The following is a 16,059-nucleotide window of genomic DNA, read 5'->3' as shown; positions in this document are numbered from 1 at the left end:
ATTCACTCCTCTGGTGTTTAGTGGAAAAGCCAATCTCATATTGTGTAACAGCTTCTGCTAATACTCCTGCATACGTGCGTCCCTTTCTATGGCAGGAATTATTTTGCCAAATTTTGACTTGTACCGGGGATCTAAGAGTGGCAAATCAGTAGTCAGCATTACTTCAAATTCTGACAATCCGAGGGTAATGTTGTAGGTAGTGCAGCAAGAAGGCGCGTATGTGTCTTGCGCATCCGGGAGGACCAAGTCCTTGCTGTGTTGGTGGCGGCGAGGTGAGAATCATGCTTCCTTTCTTTGCCCTCTCCCCCCAACCTCGCACACCAGAAATGTGATCAAGGTGTCCCTCATCTGCTGAGTCTTCCATGCCCATCGCCAGTTCGTCCTCCATTTCTTCCTGGGCTCCTGCACCTTCCTCAACAGTTTGGCTGCTACCAAGCGCCCTTGTTAATCCCTCTCCCCCACCGTCCCATGCTTGCCGCCTTGGTGCTGCTGACCGTCTGGACCTTGTAGATCTTGGTATCCCTTCCGCATATGAGTCCTCCTGTACTTCTTCTCCTTCCTCTTGTCCACCAACCTGACTCCAAATACTGTTTAGAGTGTGCTCCAGCATGTAAATGACTTGAATGGTCATGCTGATAATGGCATCGTCAGTGCTAAACGTCTTCGTCGCCATGTCAAAACTGTGCAGAAGGGTGCATAGGTCCTTGATCTGAGACCACTCCAGCAGCATGATCTGCTCCACCTCGGTATCTCGTTGGCCTGGGCTATATATCATAGCGGTGCTGCCACAGTCACTGCAACATGTGTAGAGTCGAATTCCAGCGTGTAGGCACATCGCATTTCAGCCAGTGAACCAGCAGGCAGCAAGACTTTTGGAGCGATGCAAGTCGTTCAGCTGCAGGGTGTGAATGGCGGAAGTGAGCACATAGTGACAGTGTCCTCTGCAGAAGCCCATCTAGGCCGAGATAGTGGGTTAAAAATTGCTGGACAACAAGGTTCAAAAAGTGAGCCATACAGGGCACGTGTGTCACATTGCCCCGGCGAAGGGCCACACCCAGGTTTGCAGCATTGTCGCACAAGGCTTTCCCTGGCTGCAGGTTGAGTGGAGACAAGCATTGATGAAACTCAGTCTCCAGAGCTCACCACAACTCATCAGCTGTGTGACCCACATTTCCCAGACATTTTAACGTAAAGACCGCCTGATGCCGTTGAGCTCTGCTGCCAGGATAGTAAGGAGTTATGCGGGATTCCTTGTGCGCAGTTCCAATGCGGGTGGCCTGACCAGACAGGCTTTGGACAGAGGTGGAGGACCCAGACGAGGTGTAAGAGGCAGAAGCAGTTGAGAAACTTCTACATACAGAGGATTGACACACAACTCGTGAGAACGGCAAGACTTGTACTGCAGACCCTTCTCCATCTCTCACCATAGTTACCCAGTGCCCAGTCAGCGACATGTAACGCCCCTGTCCATGCTTACTGGTCCAAGTATCTGTGGTGAAATGCACCCTGTCACACACAGAGTTTGTCAAGGAAGCGGTGATGTTGTGTGTGATATGTTGGTGTAGCGCAGGCACACTTTTCTTGGAGAAGTAGTGGCGACTGGGCATCTAGTACTGGGGCACTGCGACAGACATAAGGTCTCGAAAATCCTGTGTGTCCACCAGGCGGAACGGCAGCATTTCTGTAGCCAACAGCTTGAAGATGCTGAAAGGCAACCTCTTAGCTTTGTCATGGCTAGGAGGAAATGGTCTTTTACTTTTCTCATCTGAAGGACCAAGGGGTGGCTGCTGTGCTGAGACGGCGTTGAGTAGGGTGTCCCTGGCAAACTGCTAGTCTGTGAGGAAGGTGGAGATGGAGACATAATGTTGCCTTCATCCAAAGGTGGTGCTCTCGATGTCTGAGAGAGATCAACACCAGCAGCTGTTTCAACTTCCAAAACAACTGACGACCTGCCAATCACACTGCCTGTTGCGGGTAAAGAGGTGGTAGGTCTGAGTCCAAAAGCATGTGTGACTGCTGTCCCCACAGTCACAGAGGATGAAGAGCACACAGATGCACTTTAAGGGGCAGACGGTGGTTGGCCCGCTCCGCTAGGCCGCATTGTAGCAGTGAGCTTCCCACTGTGACTTATGCTTCATATCCATGTGACTTTTCATGGACGACGTACTCAAACTAGTGAGTTTTTGGCCTCTACTTAGAGATTGACAACAAATCTTACAGATGACATGAGTTGGGTGATCCATCGCAATGTCAAAAAAGGACCAGGCTAGGCAAGGCTTAGAGCCCATGCGACCTGTAGAGCCACCCTGACTTCTGCTCAGTAGCAGAGTTGTGGCTGAGGATGCAGTTGTTGACGTGCTTCCAGTACTCCGTTTCTGTCCAGGATGGCGCAACCTATCCTCGTCATCAGTAGCATCCTCTTACACCTCCTCTGCTGACATCATCAACTGGCTCACTGTGGGATGACAGTAAGTGGGATCTCCAACCTCATCATCACCCTGTCTGTTTTCACTCCCCTCGTCCTCAGAGCCAACCTCTTCCTGCCCTGACCGAATAGTCAAGTTGCCGTTCCAATCAGGTATCTGAGTCTCATCGTCATCAGCATGTTCCTCATAGTCTCCACCAAGAGGAGTTACAGTTTGGGAATGAGGGTCTACATTATGCTCAGAACCTTCTTCATCTGGGCCTGGATCTGACTCACAAAGCTTCTGGGCATCAGTGCAGATCATTTCCTTGTCTGGACTCACTGCAGCTTTGGAGCAGACCTCTGATTCCCAGGCTATAGTGTGACTGAAAAGCTCTGCAGACTCCACCATCTCTGTTACCCCATACTCAGCAGGGCGGTTGGAGACTTGAGAGCTGGTAGGAAGCAAGTGCGATTGGGGTGACTCCTCAGAGGACTGGAGTATTTGGGATGTTGATGAAGTTGAAGTGGAGGAGAAGCCACTTGATGGAGCACTTGAGATCCATTCAAGCACCTGCTCTTTTTGTGCCTCATCTACATTTGGTAGCGATGGTCGTGTCCGTAAGAAAGGGATCATATCAGATTGTCCACGGAAAGAAGTAGACATCTTATTTTGGCTGGAAGATGGTCTTTCTTCAGCAGATGTTACTGTTGCTTTACCACCTATCCCACGGACACAAACTTTTTTTCCCTTTCCAACACGCTTGTTCCCCTTTCCACCAGTATCTGGCCTTTTGTCACTCATTTTGTATGTAAACAAATTGGCAACTGTTTGTTGCAGTTAAAAATTGGCTACTACAGATGGAGAGGTGGTTTAGCTTTCTTTACAGCAGTGCTACGCCACTGACTATCACACACTGATACTATGCCCAAAGGATTGCCTGGACTGGCTGCAGTTAAAAATTGGCTACTACAGATGGAGAGGTGGGGTAGCTTTCTTGACAGCAGGGCTACGTCACTGACTATCATACACTGATAAGGGATTGCCTGGACTAGCTCCAGTTAAAAATTGTCTAGCAGAAATTGAGAACTGGGCTTTCTTTGTGGAAAGCAGTGGTACGTCACTGACTAACACACACGCTGATACTATGCCCCAAGGAATAGCCTGCACTTTTTGTAGTTACAAATTATCTAGCAGAAATGGAGAACTGGGCTATGTTTGTGGAAAGCAGTGGTACGTCACTGAGTATCACACATGCTGATACTATGCCCCAAACAATTGCCTGCACTTTTTGCAGTTACAAATTGTCTAGCAGAAATGGAGAAGTGGGCTATGTTTGTGGAAAGCAGTGGTACATCATTGAGTATCACACACGCTGATACTATGCCCCAAGGAATTGCCTGAGCTGCTTTAGACAGATGCTGTGAAAAACCCTTGTACAGCGCTGGCACAGACCTGTCTAGCAAAAATGGCTATAAACTACTCTAATCTAGCCCTGAAAAGGGTTGAAATTACAAGTAGTCCCTAATCCCTAACCAATGTGTAGATTGCACTTTATAAGTGTATGACACACACCCGCAACACTGATGGCGGCGATCGGGAAAATGGCCGGGTCTTATAGGGCAAGGACATGTGACATGCACAGCCAATGAAGGTCACTGCGTTGACCGAAACGTCTTGCAATATTTGAACTGTTCTATATTTTGAATAAAGTTTTCCTTTTAGTGCCTGGTCTATCTTATTTTTTATGCACAGCCAATGAAACATGCCCTTGCTTGTCTGGCAAAAATCCACTTTACTGTGTGTATGTCTGTGATTGGCTGACAACCTGGCCAGCCCCACTGTATGCTCGGTTAGGAAAAAAAAATGGTGATTGCCATTCTTTCAGCACTCAGCAGCACTGATCTAAGCCCCGTCCCCACGCACACTATATGCTGAATTTTGATAATATAATTATTAACAGTGACTGACAGTATTACAGTGAAAAGCCAGCTAGTAACTAGCTACGCTTTTGGTGATCGAACAGTTATCGAATGGTAACTCGAACGGTCAAACGTTAAGCAAATCGTTTGAGTTCGTCTAACAACTCGAACATCGCCCAAAACAACTCGAATTTGAAATTGGCGAACAGTTAGATTCGAACACCACTCATCTCTAGTCTTGAATACAGCAATGTATCACTTAATTTACTGGGTGCAGCGGTTCTCACACAATCAGAGTTTTTTGATTTAGCAATGCAACAGAGCTGAGAAAGCTAACCTCGCCCACACCAGGCTTTCAAGGTAAGTTGTTTAAAGAAAGTGAAGTCCTAATCAGAGAAGGGGGTGTGCTGGACTAGCTGACCTCTAGCTGACCTAGTCCATCAATGATAATCTCCAGAAGCTAAAACAAACATTCCAGGTAAACAGCTGCACACAGAGTGATAACAGGCGCATTGTTCAACGCTGTGTGTTCACACCTACATCATGCTGTGTTTAGATTACATAGCAAAAACCTCCTGACAGATTCCCTTTAAATTAAAAAAAATAAATAAAATAAACATACATATTAACATATATATTAGAAAAGAAAAGAAACTGGGCATCACATTTGTCAGATTTTGTCTCTGGCAATAAAATCCTTACATAGGTATCAATTCCAATGGATGGCTCAGAATGAAAATATTTTTCGATAATGCAAATGACTTTAATTACCTTTTTCATATCCTCATATGTCAAGAACAGTATGTCAAAATCCTCTTTGTGCGTGTAGAAGCCCCTTACATGATCAAACCACGAACCACTTAAGACTGTAATATAAGATAAATGTTATCATTATAGAATTGTTAAATATATGAGCAGTTTACAATTTCATTGATCACTTTTGCTTTAAACCTCTGCATGATTTTCAGTTTTGCATTTGTAATTTGAGGGATAACCTGCAGATTAGAAAAAAAAATCACTATTTCAGGAACCTCTATTGAAGAAACAGTGTCCATCTGCAGTTTTTTGCTAATGTGGCGCCCTGGCCTGGCCAGGTGGTCACAAATAACATACAAAACACCCCACCCCCACTAGACAGGGACAACAGCCAAACAAAAACCCTTGTTGCCTCTCTCCAGTGTCTGATGTCCACACCAGGTGGGGCGGAGCCAAGCGGTTGGCCCCACCCACCGAGGAGTTCACAGGCCTGGAGGCGGGAAAAGTGTTAGTTCAGTGTTGAGCAGTGAAGAGAGAGGAGTAAACACTGGGTGTCTGGGTTTGTGGCCCAGGCACTGACAGCAAGGTTGGCAGATGGTGGTGGCCGTCTGCAGGAGTGGTGGAGCAACGCGGAACCGTAGGACCGGGGACGGGCGATGGCTCGCCGGTACCGACCGGGGAGCGAAGTGAAGCCAGCACACACAGGCAGGGCCATCGGACCCCGACCAGGCTTGGAGCCGCCGACAATAGTCAGATCCGAATGTGACTGGAACCCCAGGGGTTTCACAACAGCAAAAGTCCCAATTGAAGGCAACAGCCCACACCGTGAGGGTATACAGCTACCACCCAAGGCTAGAGACCCAAGGGCCAGCGTCTGCGGGCAAATGGGCTCCTCCGGTACCCATACACCGGGGAGCGGACTACCGTTGGGAATCCATAGTAGTCAGAAAGAAGAACATCAAGGTGCAGGGAAAGACAGCCGCCATCACCTGTCTGGGGAGAGACACTGCAGCCGGCTGCGGGACCCGTCCATCCAGCCGTTTGGTTTACCGAGGACTTTGTACCTTTCTTGCTGAGTGAGTACACCCGTGCCATCCAGCACCGCGTCGCGCTGTCCCTGCAACCCTGCACCTCACGAACCCTGCCTCCCCGTCATAACATCCCCGGGCCCCAAGACCACCGACCCCTACCCACGGAGGGGGAAAACAACATCTCAGCTGCTCCCTACCATCGCTCCCGGGATCCCCGTCACCAGCAGCGGTGGTGCCCATCTTCACCACGACCCGTGGGTGGCGTCACGGACTAAATTCCCCAAACCAACCACCCCTTTCACTCACGGGCGAGGAGCGCCGCTCGAGTCCCCAGATCCGGCCCACCGCTCGAGCCACCGAGCAGCCATCGCAGCAGCGCCGGACCCGAACGTTGGCGAGCGCAGCGCAGCGGCGTCCTCCCCGCCCGCGTCACTAAAGAAAGATCTAAAGGAATCTGTCACTGGCTTTTGCTATTGCATCTGAGAGAGGTATAATGAAGGGGCAGAGACCCTGATTCCAGTGATGTGTAACTTCCTGGGATTTGTGCTGGAGTTTTCATAGAATCACTGTTTTATCCACTGTAATTCTACTGTAATTCTCCTTATAACCCAAACTACTGATTGAGAGCTTTCTGTGTACACTGAACATAGGCATAAAGATACTGAACAATGACGGGGCATGGTTGTACAGAGCTCTTGAATATGAAGGATTACATGACAGAAGGTTTATTAGTTCTTAATGGTGATAATTAGAAAATAAAGGTTTGGCCCCTCCTACTTTCTCAAGGGTTCAATAAAGGTTTGGCCCCTCCTACTTTTTCAAGGGTTCGATGCAAACCATAGAAAAACTAGTACCGCCATACAAAGTGGAACTTGTCTCACCCATGAACTAGGTGCCAGTTTCAGAAAAGTCCACTAATAAATAGAAAATTGGATTAATCTCACCAAAATCTTGTATACCACATATTAGATTCAAATGGGTTCAGGCAACCTCCTGGCGGAACCTCTAAATTATGAAAAATGTACCTCCCAACGCGTTTCGTTCAAAGAGCAAACTCATCAGGGGAGCTTATAATTGTGGCAAATCCATCTCAGGTCTCATTAAAAATGAGTCAAGAAATATCCATAATATGCATTAAACAGACTCAATAAGGAGTCATGTAAGCGGTAGTTCCAGTTCAGGTCCCATAAGCCATGGACCCGACTCCTAATAACATGCACGTGGCAGGAGCGGCCGTGCTTAACGCTCTAAGGAGTCTGTTTAATGCATATTATGGATATTTCTTGACTCATTTTTAATGAGACCTGAGATGGATTTGCCACAATTATAAGCTCCCCTGATGAGTTTGCTCTTTGAACGAAACGCGTTGCATTCTTGGTGGCTCTTCAAGGAGGCTATACTAAGCTCCCATGCTTTCTTTGCCTTTGGGATAGTGTGACGCCCCAGAGCTATGGGGTACTCGGTCCCGAGCTGTATATATACGGGGATGCTGTGTCACGGTTGTGTAACAGCCGATGCCTGGTTCCGTGACCCTGGGGGTTGCTTTTTAAAGGGGAATATGTACAGGGGAGATGAAAGAGTTTGTATTGTGACGCCACTTGCGGATTGCGGTTATGGTGCTGGAACCACCACTGCACAGTCTATTACCACTGGGGCTGATGGTGGTGGCAGCCTGGATGGTAGGCCCTCTGCAAGTAGAGCCAAGCCCTAGGGAGTGGATGGTGGAATCCGGCGCAGAAAGAAGGGAGACTACACGATGGGGATGCAGTGCAACTTCTGTTTTTACTCACAGTGGTGTCGAGCTGAGGCCCTGAGGACAGCTGGTTCAGACCCCTGGTCCATTTTGTCCCAGTGCTGGTGTGGTGACCTGGTAGTCTCTTTCCCCAGAACCTCTCACTTGTTGTTGGGACCCCATAGCTTGGAGCATTTGTGGGTCTCTAATTGTCTGTCAATTGGCAGTCTCTCGTCCGTACGGCGGGCAGTGCGACCACTGTAGGGTCGGTGTTCTGTTCCTGCCCCTGGCTCAATCTTTACTGCTGGTGCCTCCAGATTCTTGGGTCAGTGAGGTCCGTGAAGGTCCATTCACTGTGCAGGTATTTGCTCAGGTTCCAGGGGTACCTGGCTGTACCCCCTCTGGCAACCACTCTCCTACGCCACCTAAGTCACTGCTACATGACCCCATCTTGAGACACGTCCGTCCCCTTCAACTGTCACTACCGGACTCTCTGGTGTCATTCTGTCTGACTCTCTGTCTGTCCCCTCTTACCGGGTTGAAGTCTAGTGGACTGGACTGGCTCCACCTCTGGGTGTCCATCCATTGGGTCTCGGACTAGTCAGTCATCCCTAACTGGGAGTGGGCAACTGGGGATGTTATGTGTTTTGGTGGTAACGGCACTGGTCTTCCAGGTCCCTGGGGGTATACCCTGCATCTTTGTCAGGATGCAGTACCTAGTAGTGCCCTGAGGGGTTCAGGAGTGCTACAATAGCAGGGACGTTACCATAGACAATATTGGCCTGAATGTACTGAGTTTCTGTGGGCAACAACAACATTAAATGGCTACTTGTAGACCCTCAAAATGCACTATTGCCACCTTTCCACACCAAACTAGGCCTCATAAAACAATTTGTCACATCTTTGGACAATAAATCAGTGACATTCAAGTATCTACAAGATCTCTTTCCAAAGCTTTCAGAAGCAAATGTTAAAGCTGACATTTTTGTTGGCCCTCAAATCAGTAAGGTTATGGAGTGTCAAGAGTTTCTCAAACTCCTCAAAAGAAAAGAAAGAAGCATGGATCAGTGTTGTTAATGTAGTTACAGGCTTCCTTTGGAAAAAATAAAGCCGAAAACTATGTTGCATTGATTGAGACTGGGAAAAAGCTATAGCAAAATGGGCTCCATGAGGTCTCAAAGTCCATATCCTTGATGCCCATCTTGATAGGCTCAAACAGAAGATTTGAGCCTATTAAGAGGAGCAAAAAGACAGCGCTTTCATCAAGATAGCAAGGTGCAAAATGTAGGATTCCAAGGAAACTACAAGGAAAACCTGATGGGGACTACATTTATGGATTAATGTGTAATGGTTATCTGGCATACCCTCACAAGAGTGAACATATCTAAGTTCCTTTTCATCAATTTGTAGCATTTTGATTCAAATATGCTAATGTTTTGAAATATATTGTATTTCGTTTTCATTATGAACTTTAACCCAAACATTTGTAATTTTCCTTAAGACTGAATTCCAATTTCAACTTTTCAGTGTCTTGACCAAAAAAATCAAAGTTTTTGCAGGCTAGTACATTTTTTCCATGTTTTTATGATATAACCAATTAAGAATGACATTTATTCCCTGGGAACAAAAATCATGTTACATAGTGTAATCTCTTGATGATAAAATATTGATTTGTCAAAACTACAGCAAGTAGCCTAGAAAATGACACATCACTAATATCAGGGTCTCGGTCTCTACATAATGCTGATCTCAGATAGTGTGCTAAAATCTTGGTGAGATATTCTATTTAAAAGGAAAGTGTCATCTATTTTATTCTCTAAGGCTCTGTGCACACAGTGCAGTTTTTGATGCATTTTTGGTGCAGTTTGTTGCCCTAAACTGCATGCATTTCCTTCCACAGCAAAGTCTATGAGAATTCAGAAAGGCTGTGTGCATATTGATTCTTTTTTTACTGCAGTTTCGGGTGCAGAAAAAAGAAGCAGCATGTCAATTTTATTGCGTTTTCCCCTGCTTTTTTTCCATTGAATATAGTGAAAAACTGCATGGACAAAAATACTGAAAAGCAGCAAAAACGCATGGGCAAAATCGTATGGGCAAAAACGCACCAAAGCACGGCAAAAATGCATGCATTTTTTGATGATTTTTTTCGGCCAGAGGTGCGTTTTTTGCTGAAGAAACAAAACTGCAATGTGCGTACATAGAACAATTGTGGCCCATATATTGTAAAGAGTCCCTTTAGTAAACACAAGTCCTATAAATCTATAGACTCAGAAAAGTATATCTCTGTTTAGACCTCTTCTGTTGCGTCAGGGAGTGCTGCTGCATTCACATGATTTGATAATTGTATGTATATTATGTGACTATTCCTCTATTGCGAGAGATTTTTCAATTTTCATGAAATAAGACTCATGCCTGTATCTAACAGTAAATGTTTATAGCACTATCACTTTATTCTTCTTCATATTTTGCTGTGATTCTAAAAGATCTTAAAAATGTTATGAACACTTGTTCTAAATGTTCTTATCCATCACAACTATAAGATACACTATTTTAGTATAGCTTGATCCCCCTTTATTAGTCTTGTTTATTATTTGATCTGGTGGCAATAGAATATTCAAGTGCATTGAGTGTTTATGCAATTTATGCATCAAATGATTGATATACACTTCATTGGTTAGTAGTAATAACAAATATATTTATAATTTCTATTTGTGGTCTAGTCATGTCACGATGAATAGGCAGAGCAGGGGACCAGGGCCCCTAGATTGGCCCTCATACTAGGGGGGCCATAGCTATCCCTTATCTTAGAGTTACCTCTGAAGGTGAGCATGGCTGAGCCGCCAACCTTACCCTGCTCCTTACCAGCTCAGATCTTATCCCCCCTCCCTCCCTACACCAGGGAAGGGCCGGGACAGGAGTGTGATAAAATCAACAGAGACAGACAAACAGGGGAAACCAAAACACAACACCACACAGACCAGACCATCTTAAAAAAGTAGGGAGTAAATGGGATAGGGTTACAACATGTGATCCCAGAGGTAATCAGCAGGCTAGCAGAGTTTAACTCTTGCTAGCCTGACCGTGAATGAGCACACAACTAGTTGACACCTGAATCTACCTGTTTAACTCAGAAAAAACAGAAAAACAATACTGTGGAGTGTCAGAATATGTAGTGTGAACAGCCTCTGATGCCGCCATGACATTCAGCGAGTTTTGAGCAAAACTACGTGTGACAAATCATAGCGGCGAAGCATTTAGATGCTATTTGACAACATCTATTTACAGCCATTGTATTTTATGTAATTTCCATGTGTTCTATGTCTGTGATATACCATTATCTACCCCATTTTAAAATTTTTGTTTATGTATGTGTTGTATAAAGTTTGATTTATATATTATACTTTTCTGAGTCTATAACTTTATAGGACTTATTATTCACTATTTAAAATTATATATACTGATATGCAGCATATTCCATGCTATTTTTATAGTCTGTTTTCTATTCTGTTTTTTTTTTTTTTAATTCTGTACATTATTATGAAGATGCTACCATCATTTAGAGATATATTTTCCAGCAGCTGCATGACCATAGGGGATAAAAGAATATGCTTACTGATGTCCAGGGGATGGTATTTAAACATAAAAAGTGCAAAAATAGAATAAAGTAAATATTTTAAAATAATTAAAAAATATGTTCAACTTGAAAGCTTCAATTATACAGTATGTCATGTTCTGAGGACACGTTCCCTGCAATCTGAAATCAAGTGCCTGGTCCTTAAGATGATCCTTATGACATAGCACAAAATGGAAATGTTTATCATAATATATTACAACTATTTCTTAATGAGGTGTTATATATAAAGAAAATTATAGTCATTATAATAATACTAAATAGTAATAGTAAAGAGGGCTTTACACGCAACAACATCACTAATGAGATGTCGTTGGGGTCACGGAATTCGTGACGCACATCCGGCCTCGTTAGCGACGTCGTTGCGTGTAACACATACGAGCGACTGCTAACGATGTAAAATACTCACCAAATCGTTGATTGTTGACACGTCATTTATTTCCCAAATATCGTTCCTTGTTCTGGACTCAGGTATCGCTGCGTGTAAAGCAGCCTTAACAGATTGAGGCAACTTATTGGTAATTACTTATCTAAATAGCTGTTTAGTTTATTTCCGGATTATGATAAGAAATATTCCAAGGACAACTGTCATATTAAATATTTTAGCTGCGTATGGTTCTTTTCATTTGCAGTTCTATTCAACACTACTATTCTAAAGTCAATAAGATTTGACTAATACTTCAGTGATGCATGTAGCACTATTCTTGGGTACCACAATAAAACTCCAACGGATCGTTATAAGTAAACATTTTCCCTCCTGTGTCGTTGGTATCTGAACAATTGATCCAGTAAAGCATTTTCCTATATAAATGTAAGCTGCGTCACAGAAGTAAAAGTGGCCTTAAGTTTACTTACAGAACACTTTAGTGTTAGTGCTCATTTTGCAGGTATAAAGGCTAAATTATTTTAAAACTTAAAAAAATACTACCATTGCCTTGCTTATAGTCATAAAAAAATATTCCTTGCATGCTTCTATATTACCTTTCCCTGATATGAAGAGGTCTATGAATATTTCCCAATTTATTTTACATGTTATCCTTGGATTCATCTTGTAAAAGTGGTAGAAGGACACAAGGACATCTTTTGGGTTTCGGCTCACAGATATAATCTGGAAACAAAAAAAAGAATAAATCTGAACTCTTGATTCAATGTGCTTATTTGTTGTTTTGCCATACTTCGTGAAGTGGATCCTCCAAGGCCAAGTTCCAGATGGGCCCAGGAGCGACAGTGCAGCAGGCAGATGAGGCATGCGGGAAATGGGTAGTAGAAGTACTGGAGGCTGCAGATAGACAAAAGACCAGGAAGCAGGTAGCAGAAGCACTGGAGGCTGCAGGTAGGCAGAAAACCAGGAAACAGGTAGTAGAAGCACTGGCGACTGCAGATAGGCAGGAGACCGGGAAGCAGGTAGCACAAGCACTGGAGGCCACAGGCAAACAGGACACAGGAAAACTAACAGTATTAATTCCAAGACATAGTTATGTGTCTTGGTGTGCTTTTTATATATATATATATATATATATATATGTGAAGCCCCACAGGTGCAGTGTCGGTGTCGGTGCATTACCTTCAGGGACTCCACGTTGCTGGATCTCCGTCACTGGTAGGAAATCTTCTTGTTTGATCGTGACGCCACTCTCAGTATTGCGGCCAGTAGGGACCGCCACTGCAGGTTGAGGGTCGCCTGGGGCTGATGGTGTGTGCAGTTAGATGTAGTAGCCTCCTGAGAGTGAGGCAAGCCCCAGGGCCCTGTGTAGGTTTGTAGTACCACAAGTCGCAGAATAACCACACAGGCAGGAATGTCTTTCAAGGGCTTTACTCACATTTGATGGCAGGGTGAGTAGCCCGGGCGTAGCTGGGACGAACCAGGTGGAACCAGGTATCCTTCAGGCTGACTTTATGAGGGTGACTACTGACTCGCCTTCCTTAGCCCTTGGTGGTTTGGGGTAACCCCGACTTTGAGTCTCTATGGGGGTCACCCAGGGAAGATGCTCCAAGCCTCTCTCCCCTTCTTGTTTCGCCGTGTGCTTGTTCCCCGGACCAGGCCACTCCAGCCTCTTGCCTCCTATGACCTATGGGCCCAAACTTGCGGTTACGTGGCTGCGGCTTTTGTAGTGTTGTGGTGTGGGCTTTAGGAGCCCCACACCGGCAGGTTTAGCAGGGAAAGGTGAATCTATCCTCGCTTCGGGATCTGCCGCCCGGTTGGGCCTGGTGCTCCCTAGCAGTCTCCTTACTTCCCACTCCGTGCACTCTCTAGCTGAAGCTGGCTTTCAGGCAGCACTCCTAGTTGACCGTTCTCCCCCGTCTGTAGCCACTGCGCGGGCGCTGTTAGACAGCAACAGCCCCACAGGTCTGCTCCTCACTGAGCCCTATGGAGTTCTCTGCTCTAACTGACTCACTGCCCCTCCTCTCCTGTTCTTGCCTACGCCACCTAGCCACCAGACTCTCCACCACACCCCTTGAGAGGAGATGGAGGCTCTACCCCCTCCACTATTCCAGTGAAGGTGAAGGCTTGCCCCCTCCTGGGATCCCCAGGGGTCCTCTCATGGGTACATGTGTGAGACCTGGTCACTATGCGCCTGTGTTCCACACCCCAGTCAGCCTTCTGGATTACCTGTATTGTACTGTCCCCAGCATGGGTGCAGTACTCAGTGGTGCCTGACTAGGTCAGGGGCGCCACATTCCCCCTTAGTTATCACCAGCACGTCCTCGGGCTGCAAGACAACATTTTAAAATGCATAAAACATTAAAACATGTAAAAACATTTAAAAGCACCAGGTATCAGACATCACCACCCTCCACCCACAAGTCCGTTAACCCACCCAAAACCCTCTCAGGAGGCAGGTCACCGGTCCTGTTGGTAACCAGGTCTGGGCCATCCGTTTCCCCAGACCTTTCCTCCAATCTTCCTCTCCCGTTGGCCGCGACTTCAGCCACTTCTGGCAGGATGTAGAGGCGGCTTACATGGGCTGGTGGTTTCAGGGTATACCTGGCCTGGTGGATCCGCGCCGTCAGCCTCTTCTGGCAGGATGCAGAGGCGGCCTCCACAGTTGGTGCTGACCAGGTACCCTCTTTGTGGTGGTGAGCCAAGGCCCCATAAACAGGCGTGCTCTCTGGTCGCAGGTGAGCCAAGGCCCTTTTCTACGGACGGGCCCCCCTGGTTGCAGACGAGCCAAGCCCCTAAACAGGCTGGCCCTGGTGGTGGTGCCACTGGTGTAACTATTTACACTGCGAGAGTTTGTGGCTATAGCAAGTTCATAGCCTTAAAGTTTATTTCTCACAATAGTTTTTGTGGGCGCATTTCTTAAACGTTGCAAACAAAACTTGTCAAAACTTTAACTTCTCTTCTTACTTTACTTTACTTTTACTCCTCCATTTCACCAGGGCGTGGGCATGTAGGGCACCGGCACCTGTGACTTTCTTGCTCTCCGTCGTCGTCCGTGGTTGTTTCATCTGTAGGATCTTTGTCTGTGGTTGTTTCATCTGTAGGATCTTTATCTTTCCTTTCTTGGTCTTCATCTGTTTCTACATCTGGTTCTTTATCTCTGTCTTTTCTTTCTTGTCTTTCTTGTCTTTCTTGTCTTTCTTGTCTTTCTTGTCTTTCTTGTCTTTCTTGTCTTGGACATGGTGCTACGTCTAAGGCATAGTAGCCCCTTTCTCCTTGATGCAAGGTGAACTGTACTAAGTCCCCAACTTTCAAATTTCTGCCTGAATGTCCTCTGGGCAGGTGGGCTTGAACATCTCTCCGATTTACAAATATCCCCTCCTTGATGCCAGGGGCTACAATGAATCCATAACCACTTCTCAGATTGAAATCTTCCACTACGCCATGACACAGGGGTCCTCTGGCCTGGGCTTTGGACCTTCTTAGGCACCTTTTCTCCTCCAGGTCTCTGACCGTGACTTCCCTCTGCTCTGGGGATTGTGGTGCTGGAGCAACCTGTGTTCTGCTGCGCCGTGTCTTGCGGGCTAGATTCATGCCTGTGGGCTTCCAGGTGAGGTCTTTGGGCTGATCTTCGTCTGCAGACGGTGTCAAGTCTTCCTCCTCCCAGCGGGAATAGGGCAGCATCTCCGGCTCTGGGTAGGGGTCTGCTGCGGTTGGCACTGGAGTCAGCTCCTCAGCTTCCTGGCCTCCTCTCCCCCTTAGTTCTTCGCTGCACTCCGTTGGTGGCAGTGCTGGGGATGGGCTCTCTTCAGCTGGTCTGGGCGGTGGACTCTCCGGCGCGGCTGCAGGGGTTGCTGGAATTCTCTTGGGGGTATGCGGAGGGAGCATGTACCGGTCCACCAACCATTGTGGAAACTTGGCCTCCATGTCAGCCTTCAGCCGCCAGTATTCGGGGTCCTCCCCCAGCGTGGGCTTTCCGGCAGGGACCTCTTTGAGCTGGGGAGCGGTGTCTGCTCTGGCCTTGCAGGCCGGGGAAAATAGTGAGGTAGTCTTCTCTTCTTGGCGGGCCGCGCCCTGTATGGCGGCGGCCTGGTCTTGGCGGGCCGCGCCCTGTATGGCGGCGGCCTGGTCTTGGCGGGCCGCGCCTGGCATGGCGGCGGCCTGGTCTTGGCGGGCCGCGCCTGGCATGGCGGCGGCCTG

At 46.7% G+C, this 16,059-nt stretch overlaps 1 protein-coding gene across 3 annotated transcripts in view; it reads right to left on the bottom strand.

The window, feature by feature from the left end:
- The window catches only part of LOC142295229 (amine sulfotransferase-like), a 153,754-nt gene that overhangs the window by 31,660 nt on the left and 106,035 nt on the right, over nucleotides 1-16,059 (bottom strand). For all 3 annotated transcript variants that reach the window (XM_075338318.1, XM_075338320.1, XM_075338319.1), the window contains 2 exons: nucleotides 12,459-12,585; nucleotides 5,099-5,193 (listed from right to left, as the gene is read on the bottom strand). In XM_075338318.1, coding sequence (XP_075194433.1) covers nucleotides 5,099-5,193; nucleotides 12,459-12,585 — 222 coding nt within the window. The remainder of the gene's footprint in view (nucleotides 1-5,098; nucleotides 5,194-12,458; nucleotides 12,586-16,059) is intronic.

Source organism: Anomaloglossus baeobatrachus, chromosome 3 (genome assembly GCF_048569485.1).
Source record: "Anomaloglossus baeobatrachus isolate aAnoBae1 chromosome 3, aAnoBae1.hap1, whole genome shotgun sequence".
Lineage (NCBI taxonomy): Eukaryota > Metazoa > Chordata > Amphibia > Anura > Aromobatidae > Anomaloglossus > Anomaloglossus baeobatrachus.
The sequence above is the reverse complement of the archived record's forward strand: the minus strand, read 5'-3'. Positions and strand labels throughout refer to the sequence as shown.